This window comes from Perca flavescens, chromosome 20, assembly GCF_004354835.1.
Source record: "Perca flavescens isolate YP-PL-M2 chromosome 20, PFLA_1.0, whole genome shotgun sequence".
Taxonomy (NCBI): Eukaryota; Metazoa; Chordata; class Actinopteri; order Perciformes; family Percidae; genus Perca; species Perca flavescens.
Window position 1 is genome coordinate 13,650,234 of NC_041350.1, and position 24,062 is coordinate 13,674,295.

Sequence of the window (24,062 nt, forward strand, 5' to 3'; positions counted from 1 at the left end):
GAGCTCTACCTTCTGGTCAGTCCATATGAAAGATGATCCTGGCGCCATCTTCAAAAAAAGATAAAGAAAAAGAGGAAGAGGAAGTGATTTGTTGCTGTTGTTGCTATTTTTGGGATTCTGATTGGCTAACTTGGGCTTGAGCTTCTCGTTACACTGCCACCTACAAGTTTGCATGCTCTTGACGGCATATATACACAGGTTCGTGCAAACGAACACTTTTTTGAAAACTGACAGGTGTGCACGATGTTATTTTTGAAAACGGAAAGGGTGAAACGTCTGTTTGTGAAAATAGCCAGCCACGTGTAAACGTAGTCTTGGATAGGAGGCTAGCTGTTTCCCCCTGCTTCTAATTTTTATGCTAAGCTAACCGTCTTCTGGTTCTTTTGACAAGAAAATGAATGTGTATTTCCCATAATATCCAAATATTTATATCCTAAGTATTAGTAAACACAGAAGTAGAACACCTACTGTATATTTTAAATATGATAAGTTGAAAAACAGTCAAAATGATTATTTTGCATTATTAAACAAAATTCTATAATTATTTATTTCATTATACCTGCAATTTATACCGGCAAAAACATTAACATTTTGTCATTTTTGTGTCGATTGATGACTTTCTTGGTTTATTGTACATTAGCTAAAGGATAACACCAAAGTGACCTGTTTTGCCCTTTAAAGGAACAGATGACAACACAAACAACAATATGTAACACAGCTCTTATGTCTATAATACAAACGTATAACGGAATCCTCCAAATATTACTAATACCGCCAGCTTCATCCTTTTTTGGCACCTCAACAGAATCTTTAATTTAATATTAGCATTTTATTGTCAAGACGTTTTTGTTTTGTTTTTAAGCTCAGGAGGTCAGAGGCACAAGTGTGTCAAATAGTGAGATATGGCCACGGTGCACATAGGATTAGATGTACAGAGATTTTGGATGTGGCTCTGCTGCAGGTTATTCTGTGCTCTGTAGTTGTCATTCAATGTGATTCATTACAGCAGCATTAACAGTAGATGTCCTACAGCAAAGCAAATAAGCAAAGTGTTCGTTTCTTCGCCCCGGTTGCATAAAAAAAAAAACCCCATTTTTATTTATTGTTTGTTCCACAAATGTAATTCTGTAAAATGAAGAACTGCCAGAGAAGAGATTTCTCACAGAGTTCTTGTACTATTTACAAAAGAGCTGGCTGGTGTTCATTGAACCCACACACAGCTGCATATCTGTACGCAGCCCTGCATGTTTTCTTGGTAAACATCCGCCATTGCCATGCCGCCTCCTCTGAGCAGCATTGCCGAAGGGATTATTTGGCATACAGTGCAGCCTCGAGAGAGGCATTACACCATCACTTGGTATTCCAGTTGTACACCTTTCTATCGCCCCCAAGAAAACATGCTCCCTTATTCCTCTCTATTTCATAACATGTTCATTACAGTAGACTGTCTTATCACTGTAAGCAGTAGCACCCTTATTTAAACCACATTCTCCTCTCCTTGTTGGTTCACAATGACTTACAAGGCTTTGCATTTCATATGCATATATTTAGTAAACTTTCCCACATGATATACAGACAAATGGAGTAACTGTGGACAAAAGTTCCAGACAACAAAAAGGAATTTGAAAGAGGATTTCTGACTTTTCTTTTTTCTGATAGATAAGGGATGATAATAAGCGGCAGCACCCGTGCCTGGTGGATTTCTCCAAGCTGCCAGATACTGAAAAGAACTACAATCTGCAGATGTCAACAGAAACTCTGAAGTATGTTGAGCATTATGGATTTATTTTCTTTGTGGTACTTTTGTTTTTGAAGAGAAGAAGAGAGTTTTGGATGGAGTCAAAAAGAGAAATAGACAGATTCTTTACAAACAAACAAAATACAAGATTAGATTTTTTTTGTCTGTTTGTTTAAAACCGTTCATAAGCATTAAAGATGCAGTAGGTAAGACTTATAAAACTAAGTTTCTGTCATATTTGCTGAAACTGCCCCTGTGTTCCAGTAGAACTACATGAAGCAGGTAATTTTAAAAGAAATCTGGCTCCTCTGGCACCACCTACAGCCTGTAGTGCAGTTTGCAAAAATCCACAGCTCCCTGTTCAGATGCTCCAATCAGGGCCAAGGGGGGTGTCTAACTGTGTGTCAATCACTGCTCATGCACACACATTCATTCTCCCTTGTGGGGGGAGGGGCTTCGGAGAGCAGTTTGGGCTTTAGTAGAAAGGGGGGAGGGACTGAGAAGTTGTTGATGTTCAATTTTTTTGGCTAAGTCCTGAATCTTCCCAATCCTACCTACAGCACCTTTTAGGAGGAGCATCACATACATGACAACACCTACAGTCTAAACCAAAGAGTACAAAAGGATAAAGATAAGGATTCAAATAAAGTGTCTGTAAGACAACAATAAATGCACATATGCCTGTGGTCAGATATGACCCTCACTTAAGGGTTAGGAAATTTCCATGTCCAGTGTCGCTCAACCATACAAGTCTTGCTGGTCTTATTCCACTCATCAGGTGCTTTACATAAATGCTTTTTAGATGATAGAGGAGAATGTTAAGGTTTGCTGTGATTAATTTTGATCTGGGGCACAGGCAGAAACATCTGGGTGAGACTGATGGGTTGCTGAGTAACACCAAACTCATTTTTAATGTCACTTTGTCCTCTCACAAGGTGTGAAGAAAATGTGTCAAAAGCACTTCACACCCAGTGCATTCCTCTGGGCATTCTTTGGCCTTTTTCTCCTGACCGATTAAGACATGCACAATTTAACTCCATTTGAACACTCCCAACCCCTCAGTCGCTACCGTTGGATCTTCGTGAACTGTCAAATCAGAAGAAATGTCCAGGTGTGGATTAAACACAATCTGCATTCGTTCAACTCACTTTCTGCTGTTTTTATTTCTCTTTTATAGGACTCTGCTGGCATTGGGCTGTCGTGTAGTTCAGGTCAATCCAAATGCTGAGGGCTCCCTCAAAAAGATAAAACTCCCTAAGAAGTAAGCATGCATGCCTATATGTACTGTACAAAGTCCATCAAAACATACACGCATTTCGTTTTTATGTAGCTCAGTTCAGACGGTTTGTTAGAAAGCTGTCTCTAGTTACTGACAGTGATTGTGCCAATAATTAGTCAATAAAAAAATAAGAGACTTGCAGAAAAAGGTGGTTTATATTCTAACCATCAATTGAAACATAATGCCTTTTGGTCTTTCTACAGTAAGAGCTAAGATTAAAAATGGTGAATCAAAAGGTGTGTAAACCCAGGAAAAAAATTATATATAGTGTTAATATACTGTATGTGCTGCCATAACGATTCATATCAGGCTATACATGTGGGTAGTGCTAGTCCTGGTGGATTTACCTTTTATTACTACCATAACCTTTTTCATTCTCTTTCTTTTTTTTTTTTTTTCTGTCCTGTAGCTACATGATGTCCAATGGTTATAAGCCAACTCCTCTGGATCTGTCTGACATAAAACTGACTCCAGGTCAGGAGCTGCTGGTGGACAAACTGGCAGAAAATGCACACAATGTGTGGGCCAAGGACCGCATCAAACAGGGATGGACCTATGGTATTCAGCAGGTACGCTGAATGTATTCATGCACACTATGCTGGGACCAAAACAAACAAAATCTCACCTTAAAAAGCCCCCCGAGATGTTCGTTGAGGCAGCTTTCTCCTCTGTGTCCAGCTTTGCTGCTGTATTTTTTTTTTTTATGTGCTCAGTTTCTCCTTCATGGTTCATTAATCCACCTCCCATACAGTCTCTACTTACCAGCGCATATGTCAGACGGTTTGTTTAGTCTGACATTTCCTAGCTGTATGTTATTATTCAACACACAGCAAGATGTTCTGTAGTAAAGGGCAACAAGACACAGAAGATATTGTCCAGAACACACTCAATACAGCACGTCTCTTCTCATCTGTTGAACAAATAAGTCCTGAAAGTGAATACACCGACTGCTAGCTTTTGTCAATCAGGCTTTTGTGTGTTTTGGTACCGTTGCCATGAAATTGGATGTAGCACAGTCCTCTGGAATCAGTCATTGCAGTCATTGTCATGCAATATGAAATGAATCTTGTTTCTGTGGTCATAGGGTGGATGGTTTTAGTCTGTTTGCTTTTCATTTAAAAGCATTAATCTACAGCATATATTGAGAAATAATTTGATACGTCATGCAAGTGTAATCATTCTTCCCACATTAAGTGAATGAAGGCTAATTTATTTTGCTAATAGTGTGGAAAAAGAGGCTTACTGTATGAAAACTGGCACCTGAACGCAAGTAAGAGGAGTGAAGAGTTCTGAAATCACCTATTGATTCAGAGTAATCAGCAAATGTCTAATGTAGAAGACACATAATGTTATTGTAAACTGGCCATTTTTCCATTTATTTATTTTTGTGTCCCTGCTCTGCCACCTACATGTCAGTTTGGTCATATTTTCTGTGCAGTTTGTAGATTAAGGGTCGTAATAGTTGATAACATGAGACTGGGTAACTGACCAGCGTTTTGGAAAAATGCCACAAGGTTTTCAATTAAGCCCTTTAGTGATATCTGGGAAAACTATTATGCCAGACCAAACAAACCACTTGTGATCTGAATAACCAGCAAAGGATTTTAAATGAAGCTCCACAAATCTGCTAAAGTAGCATTGAAACGATACTTCCTTGGTTGTTCGTCAAACCCCAGTGGGAGAACTGCTATTGGAAATGACACAAAAAAAGATAGAGGAAGTGATGGGCAGCAGTAGCGCAATGGCAATAAATGGACAATTAACTTCTCAATTACCGGGTTTGACAGCACAGTTGTAATAAATGTAACAGTAGTGTGTTTGAGCTCACCTACAGTACAATTGATGACATAACCAGGGATAGTTGGGGATGTTTTTCCTGCATAAAATCTTTTCTGACTAGCTCTCCTCTATGCAGGATCTAAAGAGTAAGCGTAACCCTCGCCTGGTTCCCTATGTTCTGCTGGATGAGCGCACCAAGAAGTCAAACAGGGACAGCCTGCGGGAGGCCATCCGCACTCTGATTGGCTATGGATACAACATTGAGCCCTCGGACCAGGAAGGCGGTGAGTCTGACTCATAGACTCATGCCCATCTAAATGCACAGATGTTCAGTCCAGTAAAAGGATTCGGTCTCCCACTCTCTTTCAGTCGACAGTGAAGGAGAATAGTGTGTGTGAGTGTGAAATGATTGCTTTTAACCTCACCCAATGTTAGACTGTTACAATCAATGTTTCCATTATTGATTTCCTTTTTTGTTGGAGGGGATTCTGCTGGTTTTGAAGCAGCAATTTACAACCTGTGGCTATCCCTTCCACCCTGTAGGGCAAGTGGTTGAGCGGCTCAGCATCGACAGGGTCCGCTTCTTCAGAGTGGAGAGGACATACGCTGTGAAGACCGGGAAGTGGTACTTTGAATTTGAGGCTGTGACGGGAGGAGATATGAGAGTGGGCTGGGCCAGACCTGGATGTAAGCCAGATGTGGAGCTTGGCACGGATGAGCTTGCTTTCGTCTTTGATGGATACAGGGTAAGCTGTCAACCAAACCTAAACGAATCGCCTAATAATCATTAGCATTGTATGTAGGGCCCTGTAAGTGCCAAAAACTCCAGCCCGGGCCCTGGCCCATGATGTTTAAGCCCTAGCCCGGCACCAGCCCGACAAATCGGCAATTTTTAAGCTTGAGCCAATACCAACACCATCTCTGCAACATAGGATTGCTCTTGCATTTCAGAGTTGTATATAGGCACAATAAAAAGGAGATTCATTTAAGCTATAGTGTGTAATTTCTGTCTCCCCCATGAGGAATTCTAAGTAATGACAACTAAACTGTTGGTGCGTCCACATGATACAAGCCTTCCGTGATCGCGCACCGCCCCCACCCCTCCCCCACACAGTTGCTGGTAGCCAATTAAAAAAACATGATGGACTCTTTAAAAGAGGTAATTATCTTCACTTGATTTTCTGTGCACAAAAGTCGCCAGATGACACAATCTTCTGAACACAGCCATACTGAGAAATACAGAGAGTTGTGTGGAGCTGATAGTCTTAATTAGCATTATAGCAACTCATTTGGCAATGGCTTGAATGTAATGGACGTTCATTAATATCAAAAAGTTATGCACTAAAGCTTTAAATGAGCCTGAATCTGACCCCAAGCTCGTTCAGACGGGCTTGGGGTTTGTGATTACTCCACAAAAAAAAGATCTTATCAAGTCATAAGGATTCAATCCTGAAGTCTATTTTTTTTTTTCAAACTCAGTGGGTTTGTAATATTGTTGAATGAATTGTATTTTCCTTTATACTATTGTACCGACTTTGCCTTTTTCTTTTATTTGAATACTTGCTTGAAGTTCTTAAAACGGGTGAAAGTAAAAATTATCTTCCTGCCTAATTTCAGGAAAAATAAAATACGTTCTGTAATTGAGAATAAAAGACTTGAGATGGACATTTCTTGTAATATATATCCTATTATCTGCTCCTGTGTGTTTTATTTTACGTTTGTACATTGTGCTGTGTATAGGGTCACTGTCTAAACATGGGCAGCCGTTTGTTCGGGCGGTGCTGGCATGCTGGAGACGTCGTGGGCTGTATGATCAACATGGAGGACAAGTCCATGATCTTCACCCTTAATGGAGAGATCCTCATCACCACCAAGGGCTCTGAACTCTGCTTCACTGACTTTGAAACTGAGGATGGTGAGAAAGTTTACATGTGGATAAGGATGTGTGTGGTAACAGAGCCAGTCATAGGTGATGTTAAGGCCAGGGAGTGTCAGACGGATAAGGTAATGGTAGAACAAGTTGTTGTTCACTCATCTTTTAAAAAAAGCCTTCACATGCAGAGCATTTACCTAGCATGACCATGCTGGAGACATAAGTGAAAAATAAGGGGCTCCCTGTAACGAAATCACCCTTATTTAATGTGACACCTGTAAATTGCCTTTTTGCAAAAGCTGGATTGATTTTCCCTCCCCTCCTGCTGTGTGTGTGTTCTTAGAGGCTATTTATTCTCTCCTCTTCCCTCTCCCTCCCTCACTTCCTCTGGCTGTCCTTCAGGGTTCATTCCAGTGTGTAGTCTCGGTCTGGCTCAGGTGGGGCGTATGAATCTTGGGAAAGACGCCAGCACCTTCAAGTACTACACCATGTGCGGCCTTCAGGAGGGATTTGAACCCTTTGCTGTCAACATGAACCGAGAGGTCACCATGTGGTTCAGCAAGCGGCTGCCTACTTTTGTCAATGTGCCGAAGGACCACAACCACATCGCAGTAAGCGCAAAAGCAGTGACATATTCGTTGGTAAAAATAACATCAATTGGTAACTGGATGAATGCAAGGACATTCTTCCCGTTTGCAGGTAACCAGGATTGACGGCACCATTGACAGCCCCCCGTGTCTTAAAGTCACCCACAAGACGTTTGGCACCCAGAACAGCAACGCAGATATGGTGTTTTGTCGTCTCAGCATGCCGGTAGAGTTCCACTCCTTCTTCAAATCCAGTTCTGTTGTAGACATGAACGGAGTCCATGAGGAAGATACCCTTAAAGTTAAACACAGGTACTCAAAAAATCATGAATTTACGCCATATTGCAAGCAACTCATTCCAAAGCATTATACCTACCATGTTTATCTGCTGCTCCACTTTTAGATTGACAATCATGACCTCAAGTGGACCATTCAAGTTCAGTGTCACAGTATGCAAATATTTGAAGTAATGGTGATGCCGTAAAAGATGTTGGGTTTTATCCATCTTGTATTAACCCAACATCTTATAGTGACTTTGAACATCACAAGCTAATCAGAGCTGAAGATTAAAGTATCCATCACCTGGTTTGTACTTTATAATCCCCTGTTGAATACGGTTTCCGATAGATATCCATTGAGATCTGTGAGGCACAGTGATGAAAGCAGACGAGTGGACTACAGCAGCATCACTACGGTATTGAATCATTTTATTTTAGTACCATTTGGTTGCAACACCTCCAGCGTTGGCTAACTCTTGCACGTGTCATTACAGTACTACCACTCGGTAAGGGTCTTCGCAGGTCAGGACCCTGCCGGTGTGTGGGTTGGATGGGTTACCCCTGATTACCATTACTATAGCAACAACTTCAGTCTCAGTAAAAACCGATCGGTCACTGTAACCCTGGGTGATGAGCGAGGACGAGTCCATGAGAGGTAAGACCCTTTTTTTTTTAGGGAAACCCACTTCCTTTTGCAGCGGTTTCAAGTTCTTTTCTTTAGAGTTCTTTACTTTAAAGTTTAATGTTCTTTACTTTAAACTGCTACCTTTTTCATTAAAATGTACTGTATGTCAAGATAAGATGAGTGACTGACTGACTGAAATTTGCACTTAATAGTGTGAAAAGGAGTAACTGCTACATTGTGTGGGGTGGTGATGTGACCAGCGCCACTCACACCTCCAGTCGCAGCAACGTGGACCTGGAGATTGGCTGTCTGATAGACCTGGCCACTGGCCTGGTGACATTCACTGTCAGTGGCAAGGAGATAACCACATCCTACCAGGTACTGAATACATACATACCCTAGACAGGCTCCAGTATGTCCAAAACTCTGCCGCAAGGGTCCTCACCCACACCAAGAGGTGGCAGCCCATCACCCCAACACTCATCCACCTTCACTGGCTTCCAATTAAGTCTTGCATCAAATATAAAATTCTCCTTCTCACCTACAAATCCCTCCATTCCCTGGTACCTTTGGAGACAGAGCCTTTAGTGTGGCAGCCCCATCCCTCTGGAACACCCTCCCTGCAGATATTCGAAATGCTACATCCCTGGAGATTTAAAAAAAAACAACTCCTGAAACAGCATTTTTTTCACCATAGCCTACAACCTCCCTTAGTATAGCCACTGTAATTCTGTAAAGTGTCCTTGGGTTGTCGTGAAAGTTGTTGTTGTTGTTATTGTTGTTATTATTATTATTATTATTATTATTATTATTATTATTATTATATGTTGTGCAAAAGTTCTTTTAAAAAAAGTAGATGCAGTATATAATGATGTGAAAAAAGGGAAAATTGGACATGCAGCAGAAAACTTTTTAAGATCTTGAATTTATTTTTACTTTTGTAAAGACTCAGAATATATAAAGTTAATTTTAAAGGAACACGCCGACTTATTGGGAATTTAGCTTATTCACCGTAACCCCCAGAGTAAGACAAGTCGATACATACCTTTCTCATCTCAGTGCGTGCTGTAACGCTGTCTGACGGTTCCAGCATTAGCTTAGCCTAGCACAGATCCTGCAGGTAACTGGTTCCAACTAGCCTACTGCTCCAAATTGTGACAAAAGTGACAAAATAACGCCAACATGTTCCTATTTACATGTTGTTTACATGTAAATAGGAACATGTTGGCGTTATTTTGTCACTTATTTGGAGCAGTAGGATTGCTGGAACCATTCACCTGCATGTTCTGTGTTGGCCTGATGCCGCTGGAGCCGTCAGAAAGCCTTACAGCACGCACGGAGATGAGAAGGATATGTATTGACTTGTCTTACTCTGGGGGTTATGGAGAATAAGCTAAATTCCCAATAAGTCGCCGTGTTCCTTTAAGCGTCCTTGTGATTTTGCCTCTTGTTTGTTTATGCATCAATCCCCCAGTAAGTTGCAATCACTACAACTGTCCGTCCACTCTTCTTTCTGTCAGTCGGCAGTTTATTCTGTTGACCTTGAGGTTAACTCGTCATCTGTCTTTGCATATTTTCCCAACAGAGCTGTGACGTCTGTATTGTTACATTTCAGATTTAGAATTTGCCTGTACAGATGTACTCTGAGAACTAAATCTTAAAGAACCTTTGGAAGGATATAATCTTCTTATGTTCTCCCACCGTCACTGAAAGTGAAGGTGATGCTTTACCCGGCGCTGAGTCATCCTGCCAGCCGACACTCTCAAACGATCATGCATACACATACTAAGCAGTGGAGTTCTTATGATGCATAATTGAGCTGCTTTCTGACAGTAATTCTCTGCTGCTTCTCAAGCTTTTAATGTGTACTTCCTGTTTGGCCCTGTTTTTAACTTGCTGCTATTTTCTCTGCTCCAGGTGGAACCAAACACCAAGCTTTTCCCTGCTGTGTTTGTGCGACCCACTAGCCCTAACCTCTTCCAGTTCGAGCTGTCAAAAATCAAGGTGGAGTCCCTAATTGTTCCAGGAAATGCAATTTTTACTGCTCACAGTATGCTCCTTTATTTTAACCTTTCCCGCAGTACCTTATGTTACCTCACAGAGATGCAGCCCCCACACAGGATTATGCAGCTACACATCCTTTAGATACTGTAGGTCCACTAAGCTAATATTTTAGCTTGCTTATGTCTGCACTAAAGATACTGAGAGCATCAACAGGATGAGTACTTGTGTCAGTTGTTTAGAGGAGAGAGAAAAAAAGAGAAGATTGTGTGACTAAGCAAGAAAGCTATCATTGACACAAACGTGACACATAACTCATAGACAGATTGTGACTGTCTACTTCTTTAGATAAATAATGGCGTCATTAGTTCACACAGTTCACACATGACTGTTTGAGCAGGAAGTTGTGCGTCTTTTTTTTAAACTGCAGCAAAAAGTGAGACTGTGGAGGTCAGGGTGGCAAATGAGTGTACTAAGCCTTGTTTGAACACATTTGAATATTCCTTTAATCACTCCCTCCATGTTTGTTTGCTCTCTCCAGAATGCCATGCCTCTGTCATCCGCCATTTTTAAAAGTGAACATAAGAACCCGGTGCCCCAGTGTCCACCCCGTCTATATGTCCAGACCATCAGCGCCGTGCTGTGGAGCCGCATGCCCAACACCTTCCTCAAGGTGGAAACAGCCAGGGTCAACGAGAGACATGGCTGGGTAGTCCAGTGTGTGGAGCCCCTACAGATGTTGGCTGTACATATACCTGAGGAGAACAGGTGCAGTACATGGCTTAGTGTGCTTATATGATGTACTGTATCTATTCAGTTGTATTTCAAAGGACGTTGTGCATATCATTGAAGTATAACAAATGTGCTCAATGCATTTCTTTCCTCATAAACCTTTTGCAAAGCCGATTTTTTTTAAAAGTATTCTACCAGCTTCGTAGTGCTTTGATTAAAGGGAGCCTTTAATGACCCTTATTTTATTAACCTGTGTGGTAAATAACACCTGTCTGTAGGGCTGGGTACCAAATTCAATACTTTTTAGGAACCGTCCATATTGCCTCTTTAGTATCGAAGTTTGTTCATTCAAAACCAAATTTTAATGCCTAAGGAGTAAATCTCATCAGCATCAATGAGCCGATAAGCATGCAGCATGCTTCTACCAAGATCTCATAATGCTGGTGAGTGGTTGTCTAACGTTACCCGTCATAGAGGCATGCAGGAAAAATTCTACGTTACGCACAGAGCTCACGTAGTAGGAGCTGAGAAATAAATAAAAAGATTTGTGCCGTAATGATTTTATAAAAATTAGTATCAAAAAAAGTACCTTGGTATTGGTAACGGTACCAGTATCGAAAACTTTAACGACACCCAGCCACCTGTCCGGCCTCTAAATAGACTTAATCACAACATCAGAATGTATTCCTCTCCTGCTCATCTTCTCTTACTTCTTTTTCAAAGGTGTGTCGACATCATGGAGCTGTCTGAGCAGGAAGACATGAGGAGGTTCCACTACCACACCCTGAAGCTCTACTGTGCCCTCTGCGCTCTGGGCAACACTCGTGTAGCCCACGCCCTCTGCAGCCACCTGGACCAATCACAGCTCTTATACACCATCGACAATCAGTACCTGTCGGGCATGTTACGTGAGGGCTTCTACAATGTCCTGATCAGCACCCACCTGGAGACAGCAAAAGAAGCGCGACTCATGATGAAAGATGAGTTCATCATCCCTGTGACGGCTGAGACACGTTCCATTCGCCTCTTCTCCGATGCTTCCAAAAAGCACCTCCCACCAGGGGTGGGGCTTAGTACCTCACTCAAACCCCGCCTCAACTTTGCCCCGCCCTGTTTCATCAGCACCAAACGGGAGCAACATCTCTACAGTCCCCAAATCCCACTGGGCGCATTGAAGGAGAAATCAATATCAATGTTGACGGAGGCCGTTCAGGGTGGCGGCCACCACATCCGAGATCCTGTAGGAGGAGGGGTGGAGTACCAGTTTGTGCCAATCTTGAAACTCATCAGCACCTTGTTGACTATGGGTGTACTAGGTAGCGAGGACGTCCATAAGATCTTACTGCTCATTGACCCAAATGTTTTCAGACAGACACGTGAGGAGGGGGCTACAGGAGCCACAGATAAAGAAGGACTGACAGGGGCAGAGGAGAAGGCAGTGGAAGCTGGAGAAGAGGAGGTCGCCAAAGAGGCTAAACAGCCAATGAAAGGACTGCTGGAGAAGCGGCTGCCTGAGCCCGTCAAACGACAGGTGATAATGAGCACATATGAACAGATCTGGCATCATCTTAGATTTGTTAAACCTTCATATACACTACAGAAGGTAAATCACCAAAACCTGTAATATCAAAGAACATCTTTATCTACCGTACACTCACATACTCCATAACTGCACGGTAATAGACCCATTCAGAAGTCAGTCAAATATGAAATGACTCTGTCGTATTGAACAAATGATCTTTAATAAGTGGGGTAGTATGATGCCATAAGGCTGTTTGTAAGTATTCCTAACAGAGTTGCTAGTAACAGCTGCATCAAGATGTGCAACAGTAATGCAACTGTAGTTGTCTGTCTCCTCCTCTTGTCTGTTCCCCAGATGTGTGAGCTGCTTCACTATTTCTGCGACTGCGAGCTGAAGCACCGCATCGAGGCCATTGTGTCTTTCTCTGACAGCTTCGTGTCCAAGCTGCAGTACAACCAGAAGTTCCGCTACAACGAGCTGATGCTGGCCCTCAACATGTCTGCTGCTGTTACTGCAAAGAAGACCAAAGAGTTCAGATCGCCCCCTCAAGAACAGGTGAGATGAGGCCATAGTCACTGCAGTAGAAAACACTGATGTACAAATATGTACAAATATGTACAAACTAGCTCAGGGTGTATTAGTTTCAGGTCTGCTCAGGTTGGGGGTGGGCAGATTGGACTCCCACACAAGTTGTCCGTCACTGGCTGGTGCAACAAAGCTAACTAGAGAGTGAGGAAGACGTCAATGAAACACAGTCTGCACTAACTCCTGAGAGAAGCTCTAATTATAATCCCTTGTGTAAAAATGGTGGTAACCAATGATCGATGCTAACAAATGACAAGAGCGAAACAGCATCCACACTGCCTACCCTGCACTGTCATGAAAACCACATCATTTACTCTCTTATGTGTAAAGAGATGTACATTTTTAACTGAAACAATATACTTCTGCTTCTTTAAGATGAAGTCTTTGCTAAGGTTGATATAGACTCATCACTCCACACTAGGGGGGAATGTACGGTAACAGCTCTCTTCACCTACTCACAGTAGAGATGTGACATATTTATGGCGGCAATTTCACAAAAGTTCTCACCTCTGTTCATGTCACGCCATGTGAGCTTATTGATGCTTATGTGACCTAAAGGTGCAAATCAGCCACAGAGGGTAAATGCCAGGAAGTGTGCATCAATTAGAGCTGATGAATCTTACAGTGAAGTACACATGAATCTATAATAGTTGACCACAAGGAAAGCCTGCAGGCTGACTGCTTCAAATGATGCATGAAACTGGCTAATTCAGAGGAAGCGGTTATATAACTTCTGTAATTTTCCACATACATTGCTAATTTCTCTCCCACCCTCAGATTCCCTTTTTAGTTTTCATAATGTCAAAATTCCCTCGTTTTGGTTCCAAAGTGAATGAGAGCAGTATCCTCGCTCCAAATGTTTCAAGCACTCTTTGTGTGTGTTGAACAAAGCCTCAAGGCAAATTCATCCTTCTTTCCTTTGGTGTCATTGCTCCAGTGAGTGTGAGCACGCATGCACACACACACACACACACACACACACACACACACACACACACACACACACATATATACACATACAGTATCCCTTTCGGGCCACAGCTGGAGATGGAGTTCAGCACTTCAAAGCTACTTTAATGACTTGTCATGGTGTCCTTCGGTCTGTGAGTGCCGAGGGAAAATTAGCCACTTAGGCTATTTTTTTTCTTTCCTGTGAATCCTACAATGAGCTCACATCATGTTCAGATTGCTTTTGAAACTAAAGTACCAGACATTGTTTATGCATGCTTTCAATGTTTCCATACTTTAGATCAACATGCTGCTGACCTTCAGTGTGGGCGAGGACTGTCCGTGTCCAACAGACATCCAAGAGGAACTGTATGATTTTCACAACCAGCTGCAGCTTCACTGTGGTAAGAAGCAGATCTTGCAAAAACCTTTTTATGAGCTGCTTTATTGGTTATCTTCATCATGAAACATGCATTATTGTATTTAACTTTATACAATTATCTTATATTGCTTAGATTGATTGTAGAATTTTATATAGATATTTTACAAAGGCAGCATGAACTGGCAGTGTGGGTGGAAAATCAAAAATAGATAAAAAAAAATGATATATAAAAGCATATAGAGCTGTGCCTTTTCTATCTATTGCTTGGGCTGCCATTGTGTCAACATCAGCTAAATTGTTACAGTACTTGATCTCAGAAATGCTCTCTTTTTCCCTCTCTGCATCTCTCTCTGTTTCCCGGCACAGGAGTTATAGTTCAGTGCCTCTCACATTGCTCTGACATCCTGATGTTTTGATAAATAATTGAATTGCCCAACCCTCTGTGGTACAACCAATCTTATGGCAGTCTCAGCCATGCCACATAGCGCCGACCTGACATGGCACCATCGACACAGAGAACAATGAAAAAACGACTTGAAATTGCTAAGAAATAGGAGATACTGCACACCCAATGCTACACATCATACACATGACATGTCTGCCAACCCGACAGGAGAGCAGAGATATTGCTGTAATATACTTTGCTCTCCATGTACTGTATATAGCATGTCTGTTTTTGTTGTGCAGGAATCCCTATGGAGGAAGACGAATACGAGCAAGCTACATCGATCAAAGGTCGCCTGCTGATGCTGGTGAACAAGATCAAAGGCCAGTCCCACAAAGCGGAGGAGCCCACAGAGAAGGAGCAAGCCGCACCCTGTGAGGAAGTCAATTCATCATTTTACTTCATAATAATAGCGATGCTGCAGTTTACCTGCTGCATCACTGTACCTGGGTCTGGACAAAGACATTTGACACATCTGATTGGCTGGAGGAGGGCGATTAAAAGCTTTTTCATGCATGCATTGGCTCACAATAAATTCATATTCTAGAAAGCACCAATCGTTTACCAATCGTAATAATAATACATTTAATTTATATAGCGCTATTTAAGGACTCAAATTCGCCTTGTTACTTTAGCAACAGAATGAAACAGTAGCAAGATCAGTAAGCAGTTAGTCTTGCATTGCCAGACCTATCTCTACAGAGTGAATTAAGTCTGGCTACAGCACAGATACATTCTAGGTAGGGCCTGAACGATTTGGGGAAAAAAATCAAATTTCGATTTTTTTCGCCAGATATTGCGATTAAGATTCAATTTGGGATTATTATTTTTTAAGTTTAGCTAAAGTTCAATATTCACTGTGTAACAGAAATCTTGTCATGGAGCATTATAACATGAGACACCATCTGCTCTATATTCTTATGCAAGGATGAAAACATAGATATGAATTGCCAGCAATAAGTGTTTTTCTTTTAATAAGCATGTAACATTGAATCTGTGACATGTAACATTATTCCAGCATTTATCCTATGAAATAGTAATAATAAAAATATAATAATAAAAAGAGGAATAAGAAATGTTATACCAAATGTTACACCAAACATTGAACTAAATATTACACATCCGATTAATCGCGGTCTTCACAATTGGCTAAATGCATTCTTTCAAATTGCGATTTTGATTTGGAAACGATTAATCTAGGATGGTAGGAAAAAGCGCTCTGGGTTGTTTGCATTTCTTTAAATCAATCGTCTTGGGCGGCGCTAAGTTCCGGACGCAGCGACGGTGCCTCTGCAAAATAGCCCCAGTAAGGAACTTGTTCTGGTGAAATATTTGCACCCTACGAAAGAAAACACCTTATCAAATATTAAATTAACTGTTCACACTATACATTAACATGAGCTATTTAAATTAGCTGGATACATGGTTAAAGATAATTACCAGTTAATTAAATTTTCGTCAGAACTTGCCATTTTCAGCGTGTAACTTTAGCTTGCTAGTTTGGAGGTTGTTCTTTTTGTTTCCCATAGCGAGAGGGATTTTGACACACAGCAGCAGGGGAAAGGCAAAGCCAGACATCCAGTGCTTTGCCGGACACTTCTGGCTTGTCAGTCTTATCCTGGCAATATACGTCTGTTGATCCAGACTAGTAAGCAGTTAAAGCTTTGGGAAATATTTTATTTCTAAGTCCAAATGTTCAAAATATGCAAATAAATAGTGCCTTTGATATTGAAGTTGTTCTTTTTCCATACTGCTTGTGCAACATGTGTTACTTTCCCTTAAAAGCATAAGTTCTTACACACGTTATCCATTTACTCTCCACTACATTCAGCTTGTTTATGGTCTCACTTCTTTTTTTACAAGCTCTCTGTCTGTATTCCTCGCTTAGAGGGATGTGAGAATCAAAAACTGGGGCTCTTGTATTGCAGCTCTAGCACCCTCCGTTTTGCCTCTATTTGTCTGCCGGTGTGATGTGGACTGAGTCATTTCCATTTCAATTTCTTTTCAATTTCATTATGGTAATATGGAGCTGGGTGAAGGAGAGGCTCCAGTGTGAAGCCTCCCCCGGGAAACCAGAGAGAGGAGCGATGAGAGGGAAAAAACATTGGTGATAAAACCAAATCCTTCACCTGATTAAACCGATACATAACCAGGGTGCCACAACAGTATAAATACACAACAAGTTGTATCTAATTTTCTAGCTCAAGTACCACTCTGTAAGAGGCCACCAATCAAGTGTCCGATTGCAAATTATTACTTAACTGGTAGAAAATATTTTCTACTTTGTTCTGTTGGCCTTCAATATAGACAGCAGTGTGTTATTTAAAACCGCTGCTCACTGTCTCCATTTATGGCAGCAATTTGGCTCTTATATGTGACCTCTGTTGAGAATTAACCTTTTCTGGAAATAAAACAAGACGTGTGTATGCCTGTAATTGTGTAGATAGGGACTAACTAACATTAAGCAGGGTATTATATTACTTCTAAAAACCCCTCAGAGAATCTGTTAGAAATCTATGGCCATCGCCGTTCCATCCTGGTCTATTCTTAGAAGCAATGCTGGCAACAGGAGGTGGCCAAGTTGCAGGTGGATACATTTGGGATGAAATGTTTGTTGCTGAAAGGCAATCTCTCCATTGGGATTTGGTGTGACCCTGACGTGGAGCATATCAGACCACCACGCTGATCTCCAAGGAGCAAGGCTGGATGAAAATAGAGGAGTGTGTATTTCTCAATAAAAGAGTGCTTTGGGTGGTGGTGGTCTCTGTGGGCGGTTGTGTGCCGGCTGATTGATTAGAAGGCTGGTTTGTGGTGGCAGCTGCAGTTCAGGAGAATCACATCTACTTCTGTAACACCTGGAGGCATCAAAAAAGGAGTGGAATAATTCAGAATATCTGTGGGATAATTCCGAAGTTATTTTTTTCAATCATTTTGTGATTTTTTTTATATATATATATATATACTGTATGTTGGGGGTAAAGCTTTTATGGTAGCCAGTTTTTTTTGTCCTTTCCGTGGCTTTTGCGTAGTAGCTTTAGATGTAGTGTAGTGTCTGGATTTTTGATTCATATTTAACAAAAGCTTTCCAAAAACAAGATGTACAACAAGAGTCTACAGCCAAGCCAGCTGCTCTGTAAGGCTGTATGACGAGCTAAATTCTAATGTCAGCACGCTAACATGCTCAATGCTAATTCTTAGCAGGTAATGTTTACTATGTTCCCATCATAGTTTAACATGTGAGCATGCTAACATCTGCTTGTTGGCACTAAACACAAAGTACAGCTGAGGCTAATGGGAACGTCATTAGTTTTGCAGGTATTTGGTCATAAACCACTGTTTGCTTAGTGAAAAAAAACTGCTGGCTTCCATCAATGTAACGCTAGACTGGTCAGATTTGTTTGTTGGGGTATAGTGAGGGCCAAGTGCTAGATGAGTGTATTCAGAGTCAGGTGTTCTGAAGCATATTGGCTGAGAGGAAGAAATGTTGCTTCTCATTTTGGAGCAAGCTGGTGCTTCTGCCCTTTCCCGGACACCCACGCAACTCTCAGCGGCAGGATCAGTTACTGCTGCTGGCTCTCCGCCCATCACACAAAATACACACACACACACACACACACACACACACACACACACACACACACTCTTGCATTGATTGACAGCTTAATGTCAAATAGTCTTTGGAAAACCAACAGATCCAATCAACCTAACAGACACAGGGGTTTTAAAAACAATCACCTAATTGCAATACTTTTAAGGAAATCAATTGTGTATAAACGGCTTCATCTTTTATGGTTCTAAATTGTTTAATTGATGTCTCCCTCTCCTTTGTGTATTCATTCCCCAAGAACAGACTCACAAATATATGCACACACACACACACGCACACACACACACACACACACTATTGATCCAGTTTTAATGACGCCTTAAAGGTAACCCACATACGAGCTGTCCAGACAAATGTCTCAGTTTAACCACAGAAGCAGAATATTGTACTGTAAAGAACTATTAATACCTCGTCCACTTCCCCTCCTTTATTCGTTACATAACAGGACTTCCTTTTCGCTCCGCTGAAAATGTGCCTTTTCATGAATGAGCTTGTTTTCTTCCTGATAGAATAGAAGAAAATAACTCTGACATTGTTGAAACACAGCTGATTACCTTTCCTTGAAGCTGGGGCTTGTAGAGGTGGCTGATACACGCGTGCAGTCCTATTAGCTTGACTCAAGCCACACAAGAGACTTTGAAGGAGCTGTCAGTCTTTTTTGTTCTGTGCTCAAGGTCTTATTTGCATCACAGAGCCAGTGTGGGAATGCAGCCTTTGAATTAATTGCTCAGGCATGGCTTGTGTAGAAAATGGAGCACCCAGTCAAGTGGATGCCTTTTTAACATTAGTTTAATGGAGCTTTGTGTTTTGCGTGTATGTTAGTGTCTGTGTGTTTAAGGGAGAAATGTGCCTTAATGTGAACTCAGTTAATGGAAGGAAGGTTACAGTATTTTTTTTTTGTAAGGCCAATGATAGCATTGAGGATTACAGGACAATGCAGCGAGTCTTTCTCTTATTTTTAAGGCAAATCTCATCTTTCTGCTGATAATAAGAAAAGCCTGAATTGTTTTAACCAATATCCCCTTCATTATTAGTAACCCACACTTAAGTTGTCTTTATTATAATGTGTATTATAAATGTATAGCAATGTAGTTTTGATGATCTCTGAAAGCAGCGTTGCGTACAAGGATACTAAACTGTAATTAACTATGCAACATTAAAGCTGCACTAATCAATATTTTAATTTTAACAATTCATCAAATGACGTGTGCAATGTAAAAGAGCTCATTAGTATTGATGAACCCACAGATAATTATAATCCAGAACCGCAGTTCCCCTCAGCTCTACTGAGCATTTTAGCATCTTTTAGCTCATTGTTTTGGTTTTATTGTCCACTTTTGTAATGTTTTAATCACTCTCACCGCTCTCATCAGCATTGTTTTCTGTGAAAAAAAAATTAATAAACCAACTGTACTCCACTTCCCAAACACCAATGACAGCAAGACAAAGTGATTAGCTGGTGAACACAGTGGAGCATTTAGCAGCTAGTAGGAGGAGTTGGTGGGGACCCAAACAGAGCTAAAATGAGAGTGAATATTGGACTTTTGCTAGGTGACCAGAAACCTGACTCTGAACAATGCTTGTTTTGTTCTGTGTCTGCTAAATGTTAAAATATTAAATTGTTTGCGAACACATTCACAACAACTACTTACCAGTATAAGGCTAATACGTAAGTCACTATTGTGTTTACAGCTTGTTTCGCTGCCCCCAAGAAAAATATGGCTGATTTAATTATGTTAAATTTTGTAATTTTGATTCTCTGAAGAGTATGACGTGAAGTGACTGGTCCCTTGGCAGGTGACATTTCCATAAAATAATCTCTTTTAAGGATAAACTGCTGTTACATACATAATATTAAAGGGCCATTCCACTGGTTTTACATCTTACATTTACAATTTAAGTGCAAGATTCAGTGATATCTCAACCTTTTGACTATTCTTTCCTTTTAAATCGGTCTTATCTTACTCTAAGTCCACCAACTTAGTTAAATATGAAGTTTGTTCATAGCAAATACACAAATTTTCATGGAACAAGTTCCTTTTTATAAAAAGAAATTACATTGTCAGTCATCTTTATGAATCTTTCTTGCCAGCTAATCTGAAGGAGCTGATCTCTCAGACGATGGTCAGCTGGGCCCAGGAGTGTCACGTCCTGGACTCAGAGCTGGTTCGCAAGATGTTCAGCCTACTGAGGAGGCAGTATGACAGCATCGGGGAGCTGCTCCGGGCCATGAGGAAGACTTACACAATCAGTGCTGCCTCCATCCAGGACACCATCAACCTCCTGGCCGCCCTCGGTCAGATCAGATCTTTGCTGTCTGTCCGAATGGGGAAAGAGGAGGAGAAGCTCATGATTGATGGACTTGCGTAGGTTCCTCAGAGGAGCCCTACTTGTGTTATATATGTTATATACGTTATCGGCTCACCTTTGTTCATTTAAAAAAATAAAATAATTTTATATATATTTATTTATTTATTATTATTTTTCATAAATTTTTCTGGTTTTGCTATCCTTAGTTTCATGCTAGTTTGGCACACTACTAAAAATGCATTTGTGTTTTTAGTGAAAATCAAGTATTCATTTTGTCTTTTTTTTTCCTCTCCAGTGACATTATGAACAACAAAGTCTTCTACCAGCACCCCAACCTAATGAGAATACTGGGCATGCATGAGACTGTTATGGAGGTCATGGTCAATGTGCTCGGAGGACACAAGTCCCAGGTTAAACAGCTTCTACTTCTATATTTCTCTCTGCTTCCACAGGCCGTTAAAGAGGCCCCCACACAGTTCACTGCAGTTCCTCGCCAAAATGAATGTTTCTCACTGATAAAACTTGTGTTTCAGTCCAGTTTTGTGTGTTATCATTTGTAAGTGTGCATTAATGAAGACATGGTCGGGGCTCCTGGATAGCTCACCTGTTGGCATGTGCGCCCTATGTACAAAGGCTCAGTCCTTGTCGCAGCAGCCGCATGTTGAACTCCAACATGCAGCCCTTTGCTGCATGCCATTCCCCCTCTCTCCCCCCTTTCACATCTTCAGCTGTACTATATAATAAAGGCCTAAAATGCTCCCAAAAATAATCTTTAAAAACCAAAATGAAGACATGGTCCCAGTAGGTGGGCTTTCTCCTCAGGCTGACAGCATCAGAGTCTGGGATGGAGGGCAGAAAGGGCAGAGTGAGGCTGGCTGGCAGTGTGTGAAGGTGTCAGGCTTTTTAGACGTTAATTAGGAGCAAAGACATGCCAGGGACTTTATAGTAACAAGCCTGGAGAAAGTCATTATAATAAACTCAGCACCCCAGAATTAAGCAACAACCTCTCCAAAACCACTTGGTATCAAATTGTACACATGTACACACTTTGTGTATTTTGGGTACTTGTACTTTGTAATTTGAAATTTCAGTTATCTTGTTTTAAAAATCTAACCATGGACGATGTCTGACCCTACTTAGTCTGTATGTGCCATTCCACAGGAAATTGCTTTCCCCAAGATGGTGGCCAGCTGCTGTCGCTTCCTGTGCTACTTCTGTCGGATCAGCCGTCAGAACCAGAAAGCCATGTTCGACCACCTCAGCTACCTGCTGGAGAATAGCAGCGTGGGCCTCGGTGGGTACACCTCTATGTCTCTGTTAAGCCGCGACTCTTACTATTATCCATCATGCTCCTTAAGGATTAGCCAAAGGATTACTGATGCTGAGCTACAACATTATTTTACTGGATGAAAACCACACGACTTGATCAGGACTGTAGGATATGCTGGAGGATGTTCTTAAAGAAGTTTGATGGTACAGGCCAAAAATACCTGTAAAACCACCTCTAGGATACATGAAAGACAAATTCTTAAAACTGCCAGCACTCTCTTTAATATAGGTGATACCTGGTAGCCGCCATTTTACCATCACAGAACTTGTTCTGCACCTGTGAGCTCACATATATTAGCCTTGCACCTTAGAAGATGTGTGTGTAATTGTGAGCGGAAGTGCTGAGAATCTATCAGCGAAGAGAGCGACTCATCTCTCATTCTGTTAGAAGATGGCAGTGCCACAGTCTCCGAGAGCACCCCGCTGGGGCAAGAGAGCGTCTCCCTTGGATGCACACACACATGCACCCAGTCGTGAACGCATGAGACACACACTTCACAGATTGCTCATTAGGCAGGTAACAACGAGTTATGTATAAAATTGTAAAATTCTACAAAGAATATACAAGTTACTACCACAGGATTAAAGATGTGTTTGTGTGCACAGTGCTACATAAACTGTTTCCCATAAACCTTGTGGAGGCTAACATGAGTATGTGTCAAAAGCAATTTGTTAGAGGAAATTTTCCTTTAACACTTATTTTAACCAGCCATTGGCAGATGAGCTACCATTAATATTAAGGAAGGAGTGGCAACACTACCCCCTGCTGTTTGGACGGCACTTTGTTGATCTATAATCACAGACACTATTATGAAATACAATAGAGTAAATGGTTTACCCTACCAGTGTGCTTTGTATTGTAGCTTCACCAGCAATGAGGGGCTCCACTCCTCTGGATGTGGCTGCTTCCTCGGTGATGGACAACAATGGTCTGGCTCTGGCACTGGAGGAGCCTGATCTGGACAAGGTACGGCTCAACCTTTGTGTTACCGTAGTGTGTAAAAGGAGTTTGGAATCACCAAGGATGAATAGATTAATGCTGGATAAGTATTGATCTATATGTTATGTTATGTTATGTTATGAATGTGCTGTATCTATAGGTTGTCACCTACCTAGCAGGCTGTGGTCTCCAGAGTTGTCCAATACTCCTGGCTAAAGGTTATCCAGACATCGGCTGGAACCCCATTGAGGGGGAGCGTTACCTTTCCTTCCTACGCTTTGCTGTCTTTGTCAACGGTAAGACTGCAGTGACCATCCAGTCTCTTTCTTTCTTTTCCTCTCTTTTTTTATTTTTTATTATGTCTTTATCCAAACATGCAGAAAAAGATAGCAAAGGTCCAACTAAGTTTGAACTTCATTCTGCTGCTTAAGGCAAAGTCTACCTGGAGTTTTGCCTGAGGCTTGTCGTGTGTTTGTTTATCGTGGTGTGTTTGTTTATGTTAGAGCTACAGATTGTGTATGTGCTGTATTTCCTTGCTGACATTAATTATGTATTTTCTTTTATGTGTGTAATCCTATGATCTTATGTTTGTGTGCCAGGCGAGAGCGTGGAGGAGAACTCCAGCGTTGTTGTGAAGCTGCTCATCCGTCGTCCAGAGTGTTTTGGACCTGCCCTGAGGGGGGAGGGAGGGAACGGACTGCTGGCTGCCATGAAGGAAGCCATCAAGATCTCTGAAACGCCGGCTCTGGACCTGCCGGGCTCTGTGCATGGAGTCAGCTCTGACGTGTAAGCAAAACTTATCAAATGTATGTTTTTGGCGCTAAAGCGTGATGTATGCTTCTGCGTTAAATCTATGCCGTGGCTACGTACGTAGGTACGTGGGAAGCGGACCTACGCCAAACCCTACGCCGTAGCCTGACATGCACCTCTCGAAAAATTTAACTGCACATCGCGGCGACGCTCGGCCAAGGCTTGGAAGCGTTGCATTTCCCCCCACTCATTTCCTGGTTCTCTTTCTCCATAAACATCATGAAATCAAGGAGAGGGTTAACTTTTCCTGCTACAGATTTCCCACCGTCGTCAGAAAGCACAGGGGAGACAC

At 41.6% G+C, this 24,062-nt stretch overlaps 1 protein-coding gene across 1 annotated transcript in view; it reads left to right on the plus strand.

Moving 5' to 3' along the window:
• The window catches only part of LOC114547290 (ryanodine receptor 3), a 112,936-nt gene that overhangs the window by 46,589 nt on the left and 42,285 nt on the right, over nucleotides 1–24,062 (plus strand). The window contains exons 22-44 of the mRNA XM_028566573.1: nucleotides 1,660–1,763; nucleotides 2,916–2,999; nucleotides 3,427–3,586; nucleotides 4,933–5,080; nucleotides 5,340–5,542; nucleotides 6,537–6,711; nucleotides 7,072–7,280; nucleotides 7,369–7,568; nucleotides 7,884–7,950; nucleotides 8,029–8,189; nucleotides 8,372–8,537; nucleotides 10,077–10,163; nucleotides 10,702–10,928; nucleotides 11,616–12,423; nucleotides 12,769–12,969; nucleotides 14,249–14,351; nucleotides 15,017–15,148; nucleotides 20,474–20,747; nucleotides 20,987–21,101; nucleotides 21,853–21,985; nucleotides 22,884–22,987; nucleotides 23,121–23,256; nucleotides 23,560–23,746. Of these exons, the coding sequence (XP_028422374.1) occupies nucleotides 1,660–1,763; nucleotides 2,916–2,999; nucleotides 3,427–3,586; nucleotides 4,933–5,080; nucleotides 5,340–5,542; nucleotides 6,537–6,711; nucleotides 7,072–7,280; nucleotides 7,369–7,568; nucleotides 7,884–7,950; nucleotides 8,029–8,189; nucleotides 8,372–8,537; nucleotides 10,077–10,163; nucleotides 10,702–10,928; nucleotides 11,616–12,423; nucleotides 12,769–12,969; nucleotides 14,249–14,351; nucleotides 15,017–15,148; nucleotides 20,474–20,747; nucleotides 20,987–21,101; nucleotides 21,853–21,985; nucleotides 22,884–22,987; nucleotides 23,121–23,256; nucleotides 23,560–23,746 (4,184 nt within the window). The remainder of the gene's footprint in view (nucleotides 1–1,659; nucleotides 1,764–2,915; nucleotides 3,000–3,426; nucleotides 3,587–4,932; nucleotides 5,081–5,339; nucleotides 5,543–6,536; nucleotides 6,712–7,071; nucleotides 7,281–7,368; nucleotides 7,569–7,883; nucleotides 7,951–8,028; nucleotides 8,190–8,371; nucleotides 8,538–10,076; nucleotides 10,164–10,701; nucleotides 10,929–11,615; nucleotides 12,424–12,768; nucleotides 12,970–14,248; nucleotides 14,352–15,016; nucleotides 15,149–20,473; nucleotides 20,748–20,986; nucleotides 21,102–21,852; nucleotides 21,986–22,883; nucleotides 22,988–23,120; nucleotides 23,257–23,559; nucleotides 23,747–24,062) is intronic.